The sequence below is a fragment of the Chiloscyllium punctatum genome, chromosome 15 (genome assembly GCF_047496795.1).
Source record: "Chiloscyllium punctatum isolate Juve2018m chromosome 15, sChiPun1.3, whole genome shotgun sequence".
Taxonomy (NCBI): domain Eukaryota; kingdom Metazoa; phylum Chordata; class Chondrichthyes; order Orectolobiformes; family Hemiscylliidae; genus Chiloscyllium; species Chiloscyllium punctatum.
Window position 1 is genome coordinate 38,969,149 of NC_092753.1, and position 18,705 is coordinate 38,987,853.

Genomic DNA, 18,705 nt, shown 5'->3' on the forward strand with positions numbered 1-18,705 from the left:
CCCCCCCCCCCCCCCCCCCAAACAATCCTCCAAGTCATCAGTGCCAGTTATCTACTTGCCTTTAGTGAAGGTTTCATATTTTCAATATGAAATGTTTCATAATGGGAATAGCTGGATTGAAGAAGTATTTTCTTTCCATGTTGTTCTACCCTTGCTTTGTTCCCAGGAGTTTGGAAAACTGCTGTTGAGCCTCCTAAGCCTTGCTTAACTATCCATTAAGAACTCATGAATCTTGATAAATGAGTTAAGTACAGAAGAATCAAAACTGAGCTGATTTTGTTGTCAATGAAAATTGAAAAGTACAGTTCTTGCATGAGTTGCTGAAATAATTGAGAATACAAGTGCGTTGAATCACCTCTCTGAGAATATTAGTGTTCCACTGAGGCCCTGGCTGATAACAGCTGCTTTTATACAGGTTGTGCTCAGGTCTCCCCCTTGCTCTGCACACCCGCTAACTGGAATTGTATAATTGTTAATTGCTGAGTTTGTTTATTTGTGCTTGCTTGAAAGCTATTTTTGTATTCAGTTTGAAATATTGTTCCTTAATTCTTTCCATTTGTGCTCATTGCAGGGAATTTTGACCCAAAGGCCATTAATAATTTTTATGACAACATTGGACTAACTGGTCCTGTAGGGGCAGTCCCCCCAAAGCATAGCAAAAAAGGTAAGTTATTAACTGAAATTCAGTGCTGTCTTTTTTTTCCACTTTTTTTCTTTATAAATGTAACTGTTCTCACTTTTAATCTGTACCAGGGATAGCACTATGGATTAGAAAATGCCTATTCTAATTATTCACACCATTGTCATTTTCATGAAGAAATGGGACATACCCCTGTTTGTTCATCTGTCTGATTGTCCATGTAGACACAAAGAAGGTAGGGAAGTAGCTCTAGAACATCATGACAGTGGAGGTAGTCTCCTTGAATGGAACTTTCAGTAGGTTTGCTGGGATAGAATTCAGTCTGCTTATGCAAATAGAGTGCATAAAATGGTAGGCTGTTTCATAGTAACTTGAATTTACGAGATGTTACAGAGAAGGTAGGGTTTCTTACAGTAAGGTATAAAATACAGCTAGAAATTATGAATCGTGTTTTATCTAGTATGCAAGTATCATAAAACTTTTTATTAATGCAGTTAGAGATTTGATTAGGTATGTAACTATATTCTTGAATGTAAAACATAAATGTAAGTGGAAATTGTGAATTGTGTACGTTTTACAGCATTTTAAGTCAATGATTTGGCCACTTAATCCTTTTTATGGTATGAATACATGAAAGAACTATCAATTTTGTCTCATCATAATCTTTTTTAAAATAACATTTGCACTTTTTGAAAGCTCTAATAGATTTTGTTTTGCTTTTTAAGCTCTTTTCATGTTTTAGTGGTAGACTTCCCTTCATGTTGTTGATTCATTGGGTGTTTTTTTTTCCAGGGTTACTTCAGCAAAAAAACAACTTTGCTTTTGAATTTCTCTTCCCATTGTTTTGTCAGTTTTTATTATGATCGAAGCAGTCCAAACTTCTGTAGCCTCTTCCTCTTAATTTAGCTGCTTGTTTTATGTGTCACCCAAACCCCCTCAATTACGGATTTGTGAAGGGTAGGTCTTGCCTTACAAGTCTTATTGAATTCTTCGAGGAGGTGACCAAGCATGTGGATGAGGGTAGAGCAGTGGATGTAGTGTACATGGATTTTAGTAAGGCATTTGATAAGGTTCCCCATGGTAGGCTTATGCGGAAAGTCAGGAGGCATGGGATAGAGGGCAATTTGGCCAATTGGATAGAAAACTGGCTAACCGGTCGAAGTCAGAGAGTGGTGGTAGATGGTAAATATTCAGCCTGGAGCCCAGTTACAAGTGGAGTTCCGCAGGGATCAGTTCTGGGTCCTCTGCTGTTTGTAATTTTTATTAATGACTTAGATGAGGGAGTCGAAGGGTGGGTCAGTAAATTTGCAGATGATACAAAGATAGGTGGAGTTGTGGACAGTGAGGAGGGCTGTTGTCGGCTGCAGAGGGACTTAGATATGATGCAGAGCTGGGCTGAGGAGTGGCAGATGGAGTTCAACCCTGCCAAGTGTGAGGTTGTCCATTTTGGAAGAACAAATAAGAATGCGGAATACAGGGTTAATGGTAGGGTTCTTGGTCAGGTGGAGGAACAGAGGGATCTTGGGGTCTATGTACATAGATCTTTGAAGGTTGCCACTCAGGTGGATAGAGTTTGTAAGAAGGCCTATGGAGTATTATCGTTCATTAGCAGAGGGATTGAATTCAAGAGTCGTGAAGTGATGTTGCAGCTGTACAGGACTTTGGTTAGGGCACAGTTGGAGTACTGTGTGCAGTTCTGGTCGCCTCACTTTAGGAAAGATGTGGAAGCTTTGGAGAGGGTGCAGAGAAGATTTACCAGGATGTTGCCTGGAATGGAGAGTAGGTCGTACGAGGATAGGTTGAGAGTTCTCGGCCTTTTCTCGTTGGAACGGCGAAGGATGAGGGGTGACTTGATAGAGGTTTATAAGATGATCAGAGGAATAGATAGAGTAGACAGTCAGAAACTTTTTCCCCGGGTACAACAGAGTGTTACAAGGGGACATAAATTTAAGGTGAAGGGTGGAAGGTATAGGGGAGATGTCAGGGGTGGGTTCTTTACCCAGAGAGTGGTGGGGGCATGGAATGCGCTGCCCGTGGGAGTGGTAGAGTCAGAATCATTGGCGACCTTTAAGCGGCATTTGGATAGGTACATGGATGGGTGCTTAATCTAGGATAGAAGTTCGGCACAACATCGTGGGCCGAAGGGCCTGTTCTGTGCTGTATTGTTCTATGTTCTATGTTCTATGTTCTAATTACATCTTTCCCAAAGTCAAATCCTAAAAACAGATCCATATCTTACTTTATACCACTGAATGATTTCTATTGGTTCCCTTTAACAATTCTCAGTGCCGCTGTTGTGAAAATTTTTGTTTTCTAACTTAGCCTCTCAATTTTCAAGATTTATGACTTTGAATCCCACATGGATCCATTGATCGACTCCTTTATTGAAGTTGTGCAATTTACCATATTGTATTATTCCCAAAATGAAACCCCTTACATTTATTCTCATTATGTTTCATCTGATAGTTGTCTGTCTACTTGCCCGAAGGTGGTTTTGTCCTTTAAATAAATAACCTTCTTTTTGGATCATCTCAAAAAATGCTGGCATTGTACTTTGCTAGTTCAGATCAGTTAGAGAAAAGCAATGATCTTAAATGGCTATATTCAACTCAATTGCCAATAACTTGTGTATTGATAAACGTTCTTGTCGCAAGGATTTGTTCCCTTTTTTGACTAAAATAAAGTACCATTACTCCGTTTCAATTCTTTGAAATTGTGTAAAGCTTGCCTTGTTCAGAAGTCAACTCAGACTGAGAGTTTTGTGTGGAGTAACATGTTCCTTGCCTTCTTAAAGCTTGTCCCACCATCTGTCCACAAAGCACAATTCTGGAGTTTAATGGAATACTTTCCACTTGACTGGATGAGTGTAGTTCTAACAGCATCCAAGAAGCTTGACAGCATTTGATTGTGACCTCACCCATCACCTTTAACAATCATGCCCTAACCACCAATGTGCAGTGACAGCCCTGAGAAGCACGTACAAGAGGCCCTAGAAAAATTCATCCAACCCCATTTGACAGCGCCTTCCAAACCCATGACAGCAACCACTTAAATTTGGAGCATTAGGATCATAGTTAATAATATAGGGGGTCAGATAGTTTGTCATGCTTTTGGTTAAGCAGCAGTTTAGATATTATACAATATTGTACAATAATTGTTCAAACAAAAAAGTGTAGAAAGCATTATGGATTGAAGTGATGGAGGCATCATCCTTGCCTTCAACTGATGGGTTCCTTGGGTCATCTTCCTCCTCTCCTAGCCCAACTTCCATCTAAAAGAGACAGCTGTTTGGCAAGCAGTGCCACTTGGCAAGGACTGCCCCTGACATTGCCTACTTGTTGATATTTATAGGGCTGGCAATTGACTCTATGACAATCAACCTTTTGAATCTTTCTAACCAATAGACATTGGACAACTTCTCTCAAGGTCAGCGTAAGCATTGCCTATTTTCTAACTTTTACTTGGAGGTTAGTTTTTGTCCTTTCTTGGAACAAACCTTTATTTTCCTAAATACTATTGCTACTAGGATATGTCTGGCATTAGATAGCTCCTTGATTCAGCTGAAGGAAAAGATATTGCTTATGTTTGGCAACAGAAAATTGTGCTGTAGCAGCAGTTATATGAGGACTCATGCTACACAGGAAGTAATAGAAAAGTTCAATTTTAAAGAAACCCCAATTTCCAAAATCTCAGAATTAAGCATGACTTACTTCCACTCTCCTTGAGCGAGCATGATCTATTAAATTACATGTAAGACAGATAGTGCTTGAAAGGTTTGTAGGTGGGTTGTTTGGAGGTTTGTGCACTCTTCAAATGTCTTGATCTCATTTTAGAATGTTTCCATTGAATTCTCTGTTCAGTGCCTTATTACCCTTGTGGCTATGACCAACCAAGTTAGACCAGGCTCTCAGGAGGTTTCACCTCTTCAGGAGTGCTTTGACAACACCCTGAAACCAAACTGCCCACTAAAGACAGAACTTGATTTACAGTTTGCAGGTGGTTGCAGTCCTCTTGCCCACTCAGCAGCAGATTTCTAAGGCACTGTCACTCTTATAATTTCTGCATACACTAAGTTATCACTTAAAGTTGTGATAATGTTCTTGAAAATTGCATTTTTAAATGAAGTGACTGACAGAATCATCTTTTCCCTTTAAAATGAATGTAAAAGTTGTAGTTAGGTTTTGATAGCTATTAGTTAGAAAGAAAAATAACTCCTGTAAATTGAAATACTTTACAAGGCTAATTTCTTACATTTGTAGATGAAGTAACTCTTGTGATGCTATATTCTCCATTGTTTAATTTTACATCTGTAAATTTGTAGTTTACCTCCTGTTTGCCGCTGATCATGCTGTCTAGACTTCCTGCTTTCTGATCCTCCTGGTTCTCCCTGCTTCTAACCCTCCAAAGTAAATCCACCTCCTCTCTGGATGTGAGTTTGCTTGCTGAGCTGGAAGGTTTGATTTCAGACGTTTTGTCATCAGTAAGTCTCCGGTGAAACGCCGGTATTATGTCCCACTTTCTATTTATGTGTTTAGGGTGGCACAGTGGTTAGCACTGCTGTTTCACAGCGCTAGAGTCCTGGGTTCAATTCCCGTCTCCGGCAACTGTCTGTGTGGAGTTTGCACCTTCTCCCCGTGTCTGCATGGGTTTCCTCCCACAATCCAAAAATGTGCAGGTTAGGTGAATTGGCCATGCCAAATTGCCCGTAGTGTTAGGTGAAGGGGTAAATGTAGGGGAATGGGTCTGGGTGGGTTTCTCTTCGGAGGGTCGGTGTGGACTTGTTGGGCCGAAGGGCCTGTTTCCACACTGTAAGTATTCTAATCTAATCTAGGTTTCTCTGGGTTGGTGATGTCATTTCTGGTTCTTTTTCTCAGAGGATGGTCGATGGGCTCCAAATTGACATGTTTTGGGTCCAAAGAAACCTAAACACATAACTAGAAAGTGGGAAAAAACACCACGCTCACCAGAGGCTCACTGGTGATATTACCCAGGATGGTGACAAAATGTCTGAAACTTCCAGCTCAGTAAGCAAATTCACATTCAGAACCTCAATCTGAGCTGCAAATCTTTTCAAATCTTGCTACCACCTCCTCTCTCCTTGACTCTCAGAATAGCAGCCTCCTCCTGTGCCCCTCACTCTCTGCCTTGTAGTCGTCTTCTTTGTCCTTGACCTTCCAACTTGTGATTTCTTTCTCCATCCGTGATCCTCTGACTTGTGGCCTCCTTCCCTGTTCTTGATCCATCTTCTTGCTGAACTTCTCACTCCCTACTTTTCTTTCTTAAATCTTGAACACAAGTGTGAGTTTAAAACCCATGTATGTCTTAATGCTACAGAAGTGCTCAGCTTGTTCTGTTATAATCCATGGCTTTTCAACATGCTGCCATGTATTGCTTCCTTCTCCAAAATTCTCACCTTGATTAAGGGCCTTGATCAAGATAGCACCAGCTTGGTATTTCTGCACCACGATAACTTGCACTGTTGTAAACCAGGAATTGAATGGGAATCTTGAATGGGAGCACACATTCAGAAAGGGGAAGTAGTGAGAGGGTGTGTCAGAGAGTGGTAAGTTTGGATGAGCATCTGGCATGGTGATTGCAAGAGCGGCCACACAGAATGGCAACAAAAGGGTGCTGTGATGAATGATGTTAAAGTGCATCATGCAACACCAAACAATATTAAAGGCTGCATTAACTTAACCATTGTTAAAGCGAAACAGTGTGAAATAGGCAATATACAAGAAACTTGAATTTGAATGTTGCCAAAAATCCAGTTGATCCATATTTGACTAGCCAGTATTTGATTTCCCCTGTATGTTGAAGGAAGGATATTATTAAAGGGTTCAGAAGAGACTTGCCAAGATGGTGTCGAATATGAAAGATTTGAGTTATAAAGAAAGGCTGGGACTTCTTTCACTGGCACATAGGAAATTGAGAGGCAACCTGATGGAAATTTATAAAATAATGAAGGGTATGGCTAGAGTTAATCGTAGTTGTCTTTTCCTTAGGAGGGAGGGATTTCAAAAGCAGGGGCCACATTTCTAAACTGAGAGAAGAGGAATTTTAAAAAGATTAAAAAAGGATGATCAGCTTATTGGGATTGTATTATAGACCCTCTAATCATCAGAGGGAAATTGAGAAACAAATTTTTAAGAAGATCTCAGTTATCTGTAAGAATAATAGGGTGGTTATGGTAGGGGATTTTAACTTTCCAAACATAGACTGGGTCTGCCATAGTGTTAGGGGTTTAGATGGAGAGGAATTTGTTCAGTGTGTACAAGAAAATTTTCTGATTCAGTATATGGGTGGACCGAGCAGTGAAGGTGCAAAACTTGACCTACTCTTGGGAAATAAGGCAGGGCAGGTGACTGAGGTGTCAGTGGGGGAGCACTTTGGGGCCAGCGACCATAATTCTATTAGTTTTAAAATAGTGATGGGAAAGGATAGACCACATCTAAATGTTGAAGTTCTAAATTGGAGGAAGGCCAATTTTGACGGTATTAGGTCAGAACTTTCAAAAGCTGATTGGAGGCAGATGTTCGCAGGTAAAGGGTCGCCTGGAAAATGGGAAGCCTTCAGAAATGAGATAACGAGAGTCCAGAAACAGTATATTCCTGTTAGGGTGAAAGGAAAGACTGGTAGGTATAGGGAATGCTGGATGACTAAAGAAATTGAGGGTTTGGTTAAGAAAAAGAAGGAAGCATATGTCAGGTATAGACAGGACAAATCAAGTGACTCCTGTAAAGGCAGTAGGAGTATACTTAAGAGGGAAATCAGGAGGGCAAAAAGGGCACGTGAAATATCATTGGTAAATAGAGTAAAGGAGAATCCAAAGGGTTTTTACAAATACATTAAGGACAAAAGGGTAACTAGGGAGAGAATAGGGCCCCTCAAAGATCAGCAGGCTGGCCTTTGTGTGGAGCCGCAGGAGATGGGGGAGATACTAAACGAGTATTTTGCATCAGTATTTACTGTGGAAAAGGACATGGAAGATATAGAATGTAGGGAAATAGATGGTGACATCTTGAAAAATGACCATATTACAGAGGAGGAAGTGCTGGATGTCTTGAAACACATAAAAGTGGATAAATCCCCAGGGCCTGATCAGGTGTACCCTAGAACTCTGTGGGAAGCTAGGGAAGTGATTGCTGGGCCTCTTTCTGAGATATTTGTATCATTGATAGTCACAGGTGAGGTGCCAGAAGACTGGAGATTGGCTAACGTGGTGCCACTGTTTAAGAAGGGTGGTAAGGACAAGCCAGGAAACTATAGACCAGTGAGCCTGACGTCAGTGGTGGGCAGGTTGTTGGAGGAAATCCTGAGGGACAGTTTGTACATGTATTTGGAAAGGGAGGGACTGATTCGGGATAGTCAACATGGCTTTGTGTGTGGGAAATCATGTCTCACAAACTTGATTGAGTTTTTTGAAGAAGTAACAAAGAGGATTAATGAGGACAGAGCGGTAGATGTGATCTACATGGACTTCAGTAAGGTGTTCAACAAGGTTCCTCATGGGAGACTGGTGAGCAAGGTTAGATCTCACTGAATACAGGGAGAACTAGCCATTTTGATACAGAACTGGCTCAAAGGTAGAAGACAGAGGGTGGTAGTGGAGGGTTGTTTTTCAGACTGGAGGCCTGTGACCAGTGGATTGCCACAAGGATCGGTGCTGGGTCCAGTACTTTTCGTCATTTATATAAATGATTTGAATGTGATCATAAGAGGTATAGTGAGTAAGTTTGCAGATGACACCAAAATTGTAGGTGTAGTGGATAGCGAAGAAGGTTACCTCAGATTTCAACGGGCATCTTGATCAGATACTCACACACATGCTTTGAGTTGCAACATCTTAGTGATCAGGTAGAGTAGCAGCAGAGGAGGATAGAAAAACAGCGCATCCTGCACTTCAAATCTCCTACCAGCTTGCGATTTATATGCCTCCATGTGCCCAAAGATGTGTCAAGAATTGACTTGTCCAGTCATGGGAATGTCCATGGCAAAAATTTGCAACCGTCAGTAAACGCAATCCTTTTATTGAGGAGCAACTAACGAGAGCAATAATTTATGTAGGGAGATGCAGCAGCTATAAAAATGCCGAATTAAACTTTCTTCTGAGAAATGTAAAGGAGGAATGTTGACCAGGACATATGATTTGTAGCTACTGTGGCGGGCAAATAGAAACTGATTTTTTTTCCCAAAAGATTGTACCTGTGGTAATGAATTAAAGAGCCAACCGAGAAAATGTGCTGAAATCCTGGATCATTTAAAAGCAAATGTTGTAGAATGCGAATATTTTGGAAGTGAGAAAGGCAATTTGTTTTAATTTCATGAGTATGTTTGGTATTTTATGTGATAATGTATTTATATTATTGAACTTAAAGTTGATTCAGACTGACTCATTGGAGCAATAAATAATTGGGACTCGTGGAAAAAATATTTAACAAATTTAGTGATGTATTAACATAGCACTAGATAAGTTATAACGTGTGAAATATTCATTTCTCCAAGTCTTTGAAGAAGAAACAGTCATATTTTGTACAATCCACATTTTTCTTGTGATTAAATCTTTAATCATTTGAAATGGAAGTTTGATTGCGAGTCAACGTTTGCTAAAATGAAATTTTCACGTGATTACTTAAAACTTGCATCGGAATGTTTGGGGTGTACACTCTTAAGTTGATTTTTGTGAAACACTTCAAAGCCTGGAATGCCTTGATTTGTAGTTTCAGCATAGTAAATTGTAATTCTAAAATAATGTTGCTATCTCATTATTTTAATTGAGTTGATTGGTGTTTTGTGCATCGTGCCATGGAATGATAAAACAGGATTTTATCCACACATTGAAGTAATGAGATTTTTTTCAGTCTTCAGGTACTGAAAACAGATAAGGTATTTTGCTAAAGTGAAGGGGAATACAAGCCTATTGCAGTCATCCTTACTTGAACTAGGTTTAAGGGTGGAGGAAATTGCATGGATATTGGCTTGAATGTGACAATCTTTTCCTTATTCAACATGTTTTGTAGCATAAATGGAGAAACAAAATGAGAAAATAAGGCTTAGAAGGGGATTTGTGTTTAATCTCATGGTTGGTCTTTAGTTGCTGCAATTTTAAGTTCCCTTCAAAAAATGAAAATTTACCATGTTCTGATCAATTCTTGGTCACTTGGAATTGAAATCTTACAAGTCAGTATTTCACAACTGTATTGACCTGGGTTAAATCATTCGTTTCAATTATTGATGAGAGCATTTATATTAGAGGTGAAATATTGTTGATCTATTTGAGTTATTATGACTCAGTGCTAAACATCTTATAGATTTGCACATTGAGCATCAATCTCGTTTTTAACAGATTGATGTTAAAGATGAATAGTATCTCTAGTTCAGCTCAAGCCTTCAAAAGATTACAAATTAAATTATACAACATCAAAATGCTTTATGGCTCAGCTTTTAAGCTCTCCTATAAGGTTTCTTCTTATTTAGTCATGTTACCTTTACAGTTGCAGTGTACTACTTTTGATAGCACATATTTTGATAGCTATTTGAATGCCAATGTCAAGTATGTGCAGCTGAAGTCTCAGAAGCTTACATATATCTAGATTGTGGCCATGAAAAGGATTGTATTCTTGATTTGAGTAATAAAATTGTTTTTATCATATAAAATTACAACAAGGACATTACTACATGTAACATCCATTAACTGAAACATATCTCAGCACTGATTTGATGTGTTAAGCTCCAATATTCTTTGGGTGGGAGAGACATTGTTGAGTCCAAATGGGGGACTGATTACATAGTAAAACTGAAGAAATTGCAAATTATTTTCTCACCTTAGTGCTATCCCACCAATTGTCTGCAGGATTATTTGTGCATGAATCTTTGGGCTTCATGAAGGGGTCAGTTGCTATATATTTTGTTGGCTATCTCTTGTTCATTAGTTTACTCTAGTAGTGTGAAATAGCTAGATAAATACTTAACAAAAATGCTTTATGTATCGTATCTAGTTGTGGTGTCTTACTTGTGTGTTGGGGTTTTGTTTTAGGTTTTTAGAGGTTTGCCCCTTTATCCCTCTCAATCTTCATGACTTGTCTTGTACAGACCCTTCAGGTACTCTAGAGAGAAAAGCAAGGAAAATTAGTGTGACTTCAAAGTTAAAGAAGGACTCCTCTGATTCCCAGGCTGCTCCAGCTGAGGGTGGGTACTTCATTGAATGTCACCTGATTACCAGATTGGAGTAGATATTCACAGTACATAAGGCAAAAGGACCAGTCCAGAATGGTTTTTAAAAATCTTTTTAAATTTCTTTATTTTATCATTTTTAATATTTTCAGACTTTGAACATTGTTAGCATCTTTACTAATGTTGTCTAATGATTTAGACCGTCACTTGTTTTTGAATATTTTATTTTATGTGAAATGTCTTGTCTGCTAACTGTATGATAACATAGGTTAACTTGAATTCCTGTTTACGCCATTTTTAATAACAATACATTCTATCAGTTCTTCAAAAGGAGTCTCATAGTTGAGGACTTGATGGGGTTTTAAACTGCACTGGTTATAAATGTTCATATCGCAAACTCTGCATATTAATAATTTTAGGCAAAGTGTTTCTTTTTGATATCTAATTATGTGCAGCATTGAGGATGTTTTTTTTCCAGGTCTATCAGAGGAAACTAGAAAATGAAATATGACTCATTGTATTTACAATACTAATTATTTAGGAAATGTCAAAAGAAAAAGTCTCAAATGATATTAATAGCAATATTATCAATTTCACATGGCTTGCACCTTTGGATTTCATGGCTTTTTTTTAATGCTGGAAGGAGGAATCAAGTAGCTAGACTTTTTTTTTTAAAAGAGCTATTTAGTCAGATTATTGAGAGATCTCTTAGGGGGAAAAACCTACAATTTACTGACAAATATTTTTGAGCTATAAAATTTAAATTATTCAATAATCCAAATTTAGCAATCAAAAAAGAATGGACTTCTGTGTTTTTCCAAGAATCAGAATAAAAGGTCTGTTCATTTTTGAATGCAGCCAATTGAATTGAGTCACTGCTGAATATTTTCACATCTTTGGAAGGAGATTTTAAAATGCCGGAACTGAGTACAAAATGTCTGAAATAGCACACTAATCCAAACGACCCAGCTTTCTTGCCCACGCATATGTAAAGCACCCCATTAGTATTTGTAATGCAAAAACATTGCAACTGATAAAATAAAAACAAATTCTGGAAATATTGAATTGATTAGGCAGCATTTCTGGATAGAAACAGATGAAATTTCATCAGATCAGAGATATTTGAAATGTTACCTGTGTTCCTGTCCATGGATGCTGCTTGCCTTAAAAGCAAACGTTGCTGGAAATACTTCTTCCAAATTTTAAACATTAACAGTCTTTTTCTTGTGAGAGTAAACAGTCCTGATGGGGTCATTTGCTTCTGAGATGCTGGTCCCTTGTAGGACAACATTATTTTACAAGATAGCCTGTGATTTATATCACTGTGTTCTATTTTTGAAGTATGCTTTGAATAAAATAGGTTGGTGGAATCCACCACCATTATGTTTTATGTTAAATGACATCTTCGTGAATCTTGACCATGGTGCTTTATCCTCCTCCCATTATTTGCAGTTTTTATTGAAGTCATTAATGTTCTTCAACCTACTCTTCCTCATCCAAAACTGTGGTGAGGGGCATCCTTTCATGGTTATTGGTAGTGCGTTTTCATAAAAGCTGCTGCTGTTACCCCTGCGTTATTTCATGTGTGTTGGTTCCCAACTATCCACTCTTGCATCCCTTCTGAGGAAGGTGTTATTCTTCAGTTGGTTTATCCATAAACATTGAGTAAGCTTTCCTCTATGTGCTGTTTAACCCTATCTCCATCTCTTTTCTGTCTGTCTTAGAACTTGTGTCTGCCTTTTTGCTGACACTCTGGATGAACCACATATTCCACCAGTTGAATATCAATAAGAGCAAAGCCATTGGCTGAGTACCATTGAAAAAAGGTTGCAATTTGACTTCCAATTCTTGTGTGTACTGGCCATGCCTTCAGCTCTGTTTTATTGAGAGTTGAACTTCAAAGTCCATATTAATTTAATCTTTCAGCCTGCATTCTTTCATTTGTTTTGGAATAGTTTTGGAATAGAACTTCCATCCTACTTCACTGCTAAAACACTTTCTGTGCATTTGCCATTCCAATGCCCCACATATTAATCTGCTGATCTCCATCTTCCCTAAAGTACAAATCATCCTGCACGGTGCCATACACTTTATGTTCCATACTAAATTACTTTCTCTTTGTCCAAATCCTACTAAATCACATTGATTCCCTGTTCCCAAAAATCAAACTTCGAAGTTTTGTTCTTATGATCTCATCACCCCATTATGTCAGTTATGTGCTCCAGCTGAAGTCCAATCCCATTTCTTCTACTCTTTTACTCCACCTTTCCTTCCACACCGTTGTTAGCATTAGCTTGAGTAGTAATAGGATTCTTCCCTCTGAAGCCTCACTGCAAATGTTCAACATTGAATCTGGTTTAATGCTTCATTGCTGCATTAAGAGACTCCTGTATTATTAATGCTGGCTTTCACTTCAGGCATTAAACTGAGATTCTGCCTGCCTGATCAACTTGAAATTAAGTCTCTCATGACGTTATTCAGCAGGTGAGAGAGAGTTTTCTGTGTGTCCACATGAATTTGTTTTTATTTTACTGTTTGTGGAATCTTGCTGTGTTGCCTGTTTTTTTGTGCAACAGTGATTATATTTAAAATTTATTGGATGAACTCTGTGACTTTGTGAGGATATGGAGGATATAGTATGCTTCTTTTAAATCTTGTGTTGGAAATGTCTCCAGTCATCCGGATTGTATTATTCACAATGTCCTTTGTTAACTTATGCTTCTTGCTTTCAAAGGCTTCTGAAAACCAATCACTGTAATTCAGTTAATGGAAAAGGAATTCCATCGCATTGCTATTGGAATCAGTACTGACTGAACATGGATTCTACTTCCTTTATACAGTACCTTGGGACAGATTAATTAAAAGTCCTGAATGCAAATTGCAATTGTCTAGATCAGCTAGGAACGAAGGGTAGTGACATATCTGACTTAACAGGCATGTTTAACTATTAGTCACATACTGAGAAGTGCATATCTGATTTATAAAGTCATCCTCCTTTAAACATAATGACAAGTTCATGATGTGTGGTATTATATCAATTGACTAACTTATTCAGTGGAAGAAGTTGCGAGTGGTGACTAAAGCAATTGATGGTCAATTTATACTCCTCCGTCTTTTCTGTAAAGCAAACAGCATGTCATCTTTAGCCTCCCTGTTAATTTTCAAGCACTTTTTGGATTTGCACATTAGTTGCCCATTAAGTTCATGACAGTAAATTAGAGTATATAATTAACATTATTACATACTTAAAGGGAAGTTAATGACAATCAATCTCTGCCAATTCTCAGAAAGGAAACAAAAACTGTTGCATCTTATTTCTGTGTGTCAGGAATTTTATTTCTTCCTGCCCATTCTTTCTTTGTTTCTTATTCTTTTGTCAAACTTATTTCTTTCCCTTTCCTCATTTCTTTATCTCTCAATCCCACTCATTCAGAGATACACTGTTGGTCCCATGTGTCTTCTTGATTTGCTGTTCTGTTATCAGCCTACATCTTGAGCAAGTTGTGCAGGAAGTGATTGACCTGAAAGAGACAGGGAAATAAAGATGTCAACCATCAAATACTCTTTATTTTTTAAAAATACAAGACAGCATCATTTTTTAATTTTCCAAGGTGGGGACTTCCTCTGTTTACAGATAATTTAACAATGCATGCTGTATTTTAGCTCATAGTTGTAGCTGATGGATGTATTCCGTTTGACAGTTTAAGATTGTGTAATTTATAACTCTAATTAGTAGTTTAGCTGTAGCTAACTGCAAAGTTAATATTTTCTTAAAAAGAAAATACTATAATCCAGTTTTTTATTTGTGAAGATTTCACTAGACTAAAGTTGCCAAGGAATCCCATTGCTTCGGTTCTAAAGAACACTACTAAACAATTGTTCAAAAGTATGGGAACATAAATGCAATGAATCTGTTTTAGGTTGCTCCATTTTATATTGTTCTGCATTAACAACACGGATGTAATGGGACTGGCATTTGCCTTTAGCATACAGATTTCCATTGTTTTACCATGGTTTTGTGCTGGACTGACAGTGTTGCCTAACCCAGTTGGTGTCAGTTCGGAGCTGTCTCCTGCTCACCGTTTCTCTCTCCCACCATTTGTTCACAGCTTCTTCCATGCCCTTGCTCATAGCAAGGCAAACAATCAAGTAGGTGGTAAGTAGAAAATGTTAGTGTATTTATTATCAATTATAAAATATATTGAATTCATGAACATAGAATTTTTTTATTCCTTTCTCAAATAGACTTGTTACACTTGCTACTTTCCAGTCTGATTGAACCTTTCCTTGAATGTATAGAATTTTGTAAAATTAGTGCCATTGATTGCCTCATTAGCTACCTCTTTCAAGACCCTGAATTGAGGTCCATCTGGACCTAGCAACTTTGTCAACCCGAACAAATCTGTCAGTTAGTGAAGTGTCCCTTCCCTCATGATGCCAAATTTGCTAAATTCCTCTCTGTTTTTCACCACCTAACCTACAGTGATTACTGGGGTTTTTTTTGTTCATCTCCTCTATAATGAAGACAAGCAAAATATTTGTTCTTTTCATCCCCCATTTCTTTCTTATTTACTATTGGTTCTGCATTTTCACTCTCTCAAGAGCCAGCATCAATTTTGCCAACTCCTTTCCTTTTTAAATGCCTGGAGAAACAGTTGATACCTTTTTTTTTCATTCCTACCTGGCTTCCTCTCATACTCTATTAATTTCTTACTCCTGATAAGTCTTTCTGTCATTCATTTTTGTGGCGTTGTATGTCTTTTCTCACATTTGTTGGTTTACCTACTTCTTAGTTAACCACAGCTGGTGGGTCCTCGCTATAGGGTTTATCTTTATAGTTGGAATAAAGTCATTCTGAGTATTCTGAAATATCCCCTTAAATATCTATCACTCGTCTCTATTGATCTATCCTCTAGCTTGGAATGCCAGTTCGTTTCACCTGACTCAACTTCCATGACCACATTGTTGGATTTATTTAGGTTTAAAATACTAGTCTCAGACTAATTTCCTCCCTTTGAAGTGGAATTCAATCTTATTGAAATTGCTGCTATCTTGGGCCTTAACATCATAAGACCATAAAAAATAAAAACAGAGGTAGATGGTTTGGCTCCTTGTCTGTTCCGCCATTCACTAAAATCATGGTGATCCGACATTCCTCACATCCACTTTCCCTGTCCCCCTTGATTCCCTTGATAATCAAGAATATTGTCTATCTCAGCCTTAAATACAAAAGGACTTTGCCCCATAGCTCACTATGGCAAGACGTTCCAAGGACACTCAGCCCTCTAAGAGAAGGAATTCCTCCTCATCTCAGTCTTAAATTGGTGCCGCTTTATTCTGAGACTATGTCCTCCCATTCTAGACCCTCCCATGAGGGGAAACCTCTCAATATTCACCCTGTCAAGCTCCGTAAGAATCCAGTATGTTTCAGTGAGATCACCTCTTACATTTGGATACTACTCACTGGAGTTTAGAAAACTATTTAGTGCACATGCCATATGAAGAAAGGCTATGATCATCCTCATGAAGCTTCCATGAACTGCCTTCCATGAAATAATATTTCCTTAAATAAGGAGACCAAAATTGCTCACAGTACTTCAGATGTGGTCTGACCAGCATCTTGCACAGTTGCAGTAAAACTTGCCTACTCAAATACTGCAACCCCCTTGAAATAAGGGCTAACATTCCGTTCCATTATCCTTCCTGATTACCTTTTGCATCCATGCGCTATCTTTCTGTGTTTCATGCACAAGTACACCCAAGCTCCTGTGCATTATAGCTTTCTGCAGTTTTTAACTGTCATATACCGCTCAATATTGTAGATGCAGTCCTTGTATTCCTGAAGTCATGTCTTTGTAATAGCTATCAAATCTTATTTATTTACTGCAATGTGCACTATTAAGTTGTTAATTTTTGTTCTGATTGTCTATTTTATCTTTGTAATATCTAGTTTTACTTATTGATATAATCCTAGATTTATTTTCTCTCTCTGACTCTTCCTGCCATCTTTGTGATCCTCATTTTCCGTATTGAGATTTTCCAGTCTTCCCTTCTCTGTACTCTTTATTATAGCACATATTTCCATTTGATACCTTGGCCCCACAATTTAGTTTTAGATACTCACTACCTCCGTAATTATGCTGTCTGCAAGAATACTGGCCCCAATGTTGTATAGCCCCCACTTTCTGTAGTACTACTGCCAGTGGCCTATGAGCTAAACCCCTCTTCTCCCACATGAATCTCTGAGCCACATATTCATCTTTCTAATTTTATGTACTCTCTGCCAATTTGCTAAACAAGTAATAATTTAGATGTTATAAGCCTTTGATGTTCTGCTTTTCAGTTTAGTGCCATGTAGACCCTTTTCCTTGTTATACCTAAGCCGTTGGTGCTTGCATGGACTTGACTACTGGATCCTCATCCTCACATTCAAATTGCTTTCTAGCTCTGTGCAAATGTCCTGAATCCTGACAGCAGGCAGGCCACACAGATCTCTGGTCTCTTAACCTTTGCTGCAAAGAACAGTGTGAATCCTTCTCATTATACTGACACTCTGCGGTAAGTCATTGATTCAAGCAGGCAGGAAGTACCTCAGACCTTCCAGATAATGCAGAGGCTGACATTTCACCCCTCTGGATTCCGTTGCATGTCTGACACACAGTCACACGTTCCTTGACCAAATCAGCAGACCCCTGTCCTAAGTGGTGTAACTGCTTCTTGGAACAAAGAAGCCAAATAACTTTATCCCTCCCATCTGAGTCAGATTGCTTGAAGTTCAGCTCATAAGATCTGAGCAGAAGCTGCTCGAATTTCAAATCTGTTTGCCCAGGATCTCAATCATAAGAAGGAGCTTCGACATGATGCAACCCTAACACACGTACTACCGTCCCTAATGAGCTTTTATTATTTATTTATTTATATTGCCTTGTATATATTTTATTAATATTCCCACCAGTTTGTATACTATGTTTTCATTTCAGAATAAAGACCATAACCACTCAACAAGCAGCTAGCTCCTTTTATATGTAGTGGAGAAACAATTCCTGATCCAATGAACCTACATTTGTATTTGGCTATGTATCTTGAGGTTATCACCTCACCCACTGCTCTTGGCAATGTTGACTGCATGTCTTGGGATCCTCCCGTTGTCCATTCTTCTTGTTATCACTTATTGCACAATTCAGAGTCTTCACTTCACCTCGTTTTCTCAGTGATGTTAATTCTCTGTCTTAGGGACCTCACTTTCTTTGCTGCACTTCAGTATCCTTATCAACCCCTTCTTGATGGAGCTGATTGTGTTGGGTTCTGCACCTTACCTGCTCGTTTTCAAATTTATTCATTTAAAAATATAAAATATATGTGAATGTAACTCCTAGAGAAGATGCAAAACTTGACCTGCTCTTGGGAAATAAGGCAGGGCAGGTGACTGAGGTGTCAGTGAGGGAGCACTTTGGGGCCAGCGACCATAATTCTATTAGTTTTAAATTAGTGATGGAAAAGGATAGACCAGATCTAAACATTGAAGTTCTAAATTGGAGGAAGGCCAATTTTGACAGTATTAGGCAAGAACTTTCAAAAGCTGATGGGGGCAGATGTTTGCAGGTAAAGGTACAGCTGGCAAATGGGGAAGCCTTCAGGAATGAGAAAACGAGAATCCAGAGGAAGTATATTCCTGTCAGGGTGAAGGGAAAGGCTGTTAGGTGGAGGGAATGCTGGATCACTAAAGAAGTTGAGGATTTGGTTATGAAAAAGAAGGAAGCATATGTCAGGTATAGACAAGATAGATTGAGTGAATCCTTAGAAGAGTATAAAGGAAGTAGGAATATACTCAAGAGGAAATCAGGAGGGCAAAAGGGGGACATGAGATAGCTTTGGCAAATAGAATTAAGGAG

The 18,705-nt window shown here is 38.5% G+C and overlaps 1 protein-coding gene across 6 annotated transcripts in view; it reads left to right on the forward strand.

The window, feature by feature from the left end:
• tab3 (TGF-beta activated kinase 1 (MAP3K7) binding protein 3) overlaps window positions 1–18,705 on the forward strand; it is a 128,547-nt gene that overhangs the window by 98,990 nt on the left and 10,852 nt on the right. For 4 of the 6 annotated variants that reach the window (XM_072585015.1, XM_072585014.1, XM_072585018.1 and 1 more), the window contains 2 exons: window positions 572–664; window positions 10,733–10,828. In XM_072585015.1, the coding sequence (XP_072441116.1) occupies window positions 572–664; window positions 10,733–10,828 (189 nt within the window). Of the gene's footprint in view, window positions 1–571; window positions 665–10,732; window positions 10,829–14,922; window positions 14,982–18,705 lie in introns of those variants that run through there. The other 2 variants (XM_072585017.1, XM_072585016.1) reach the window with 2 other exon arrangements.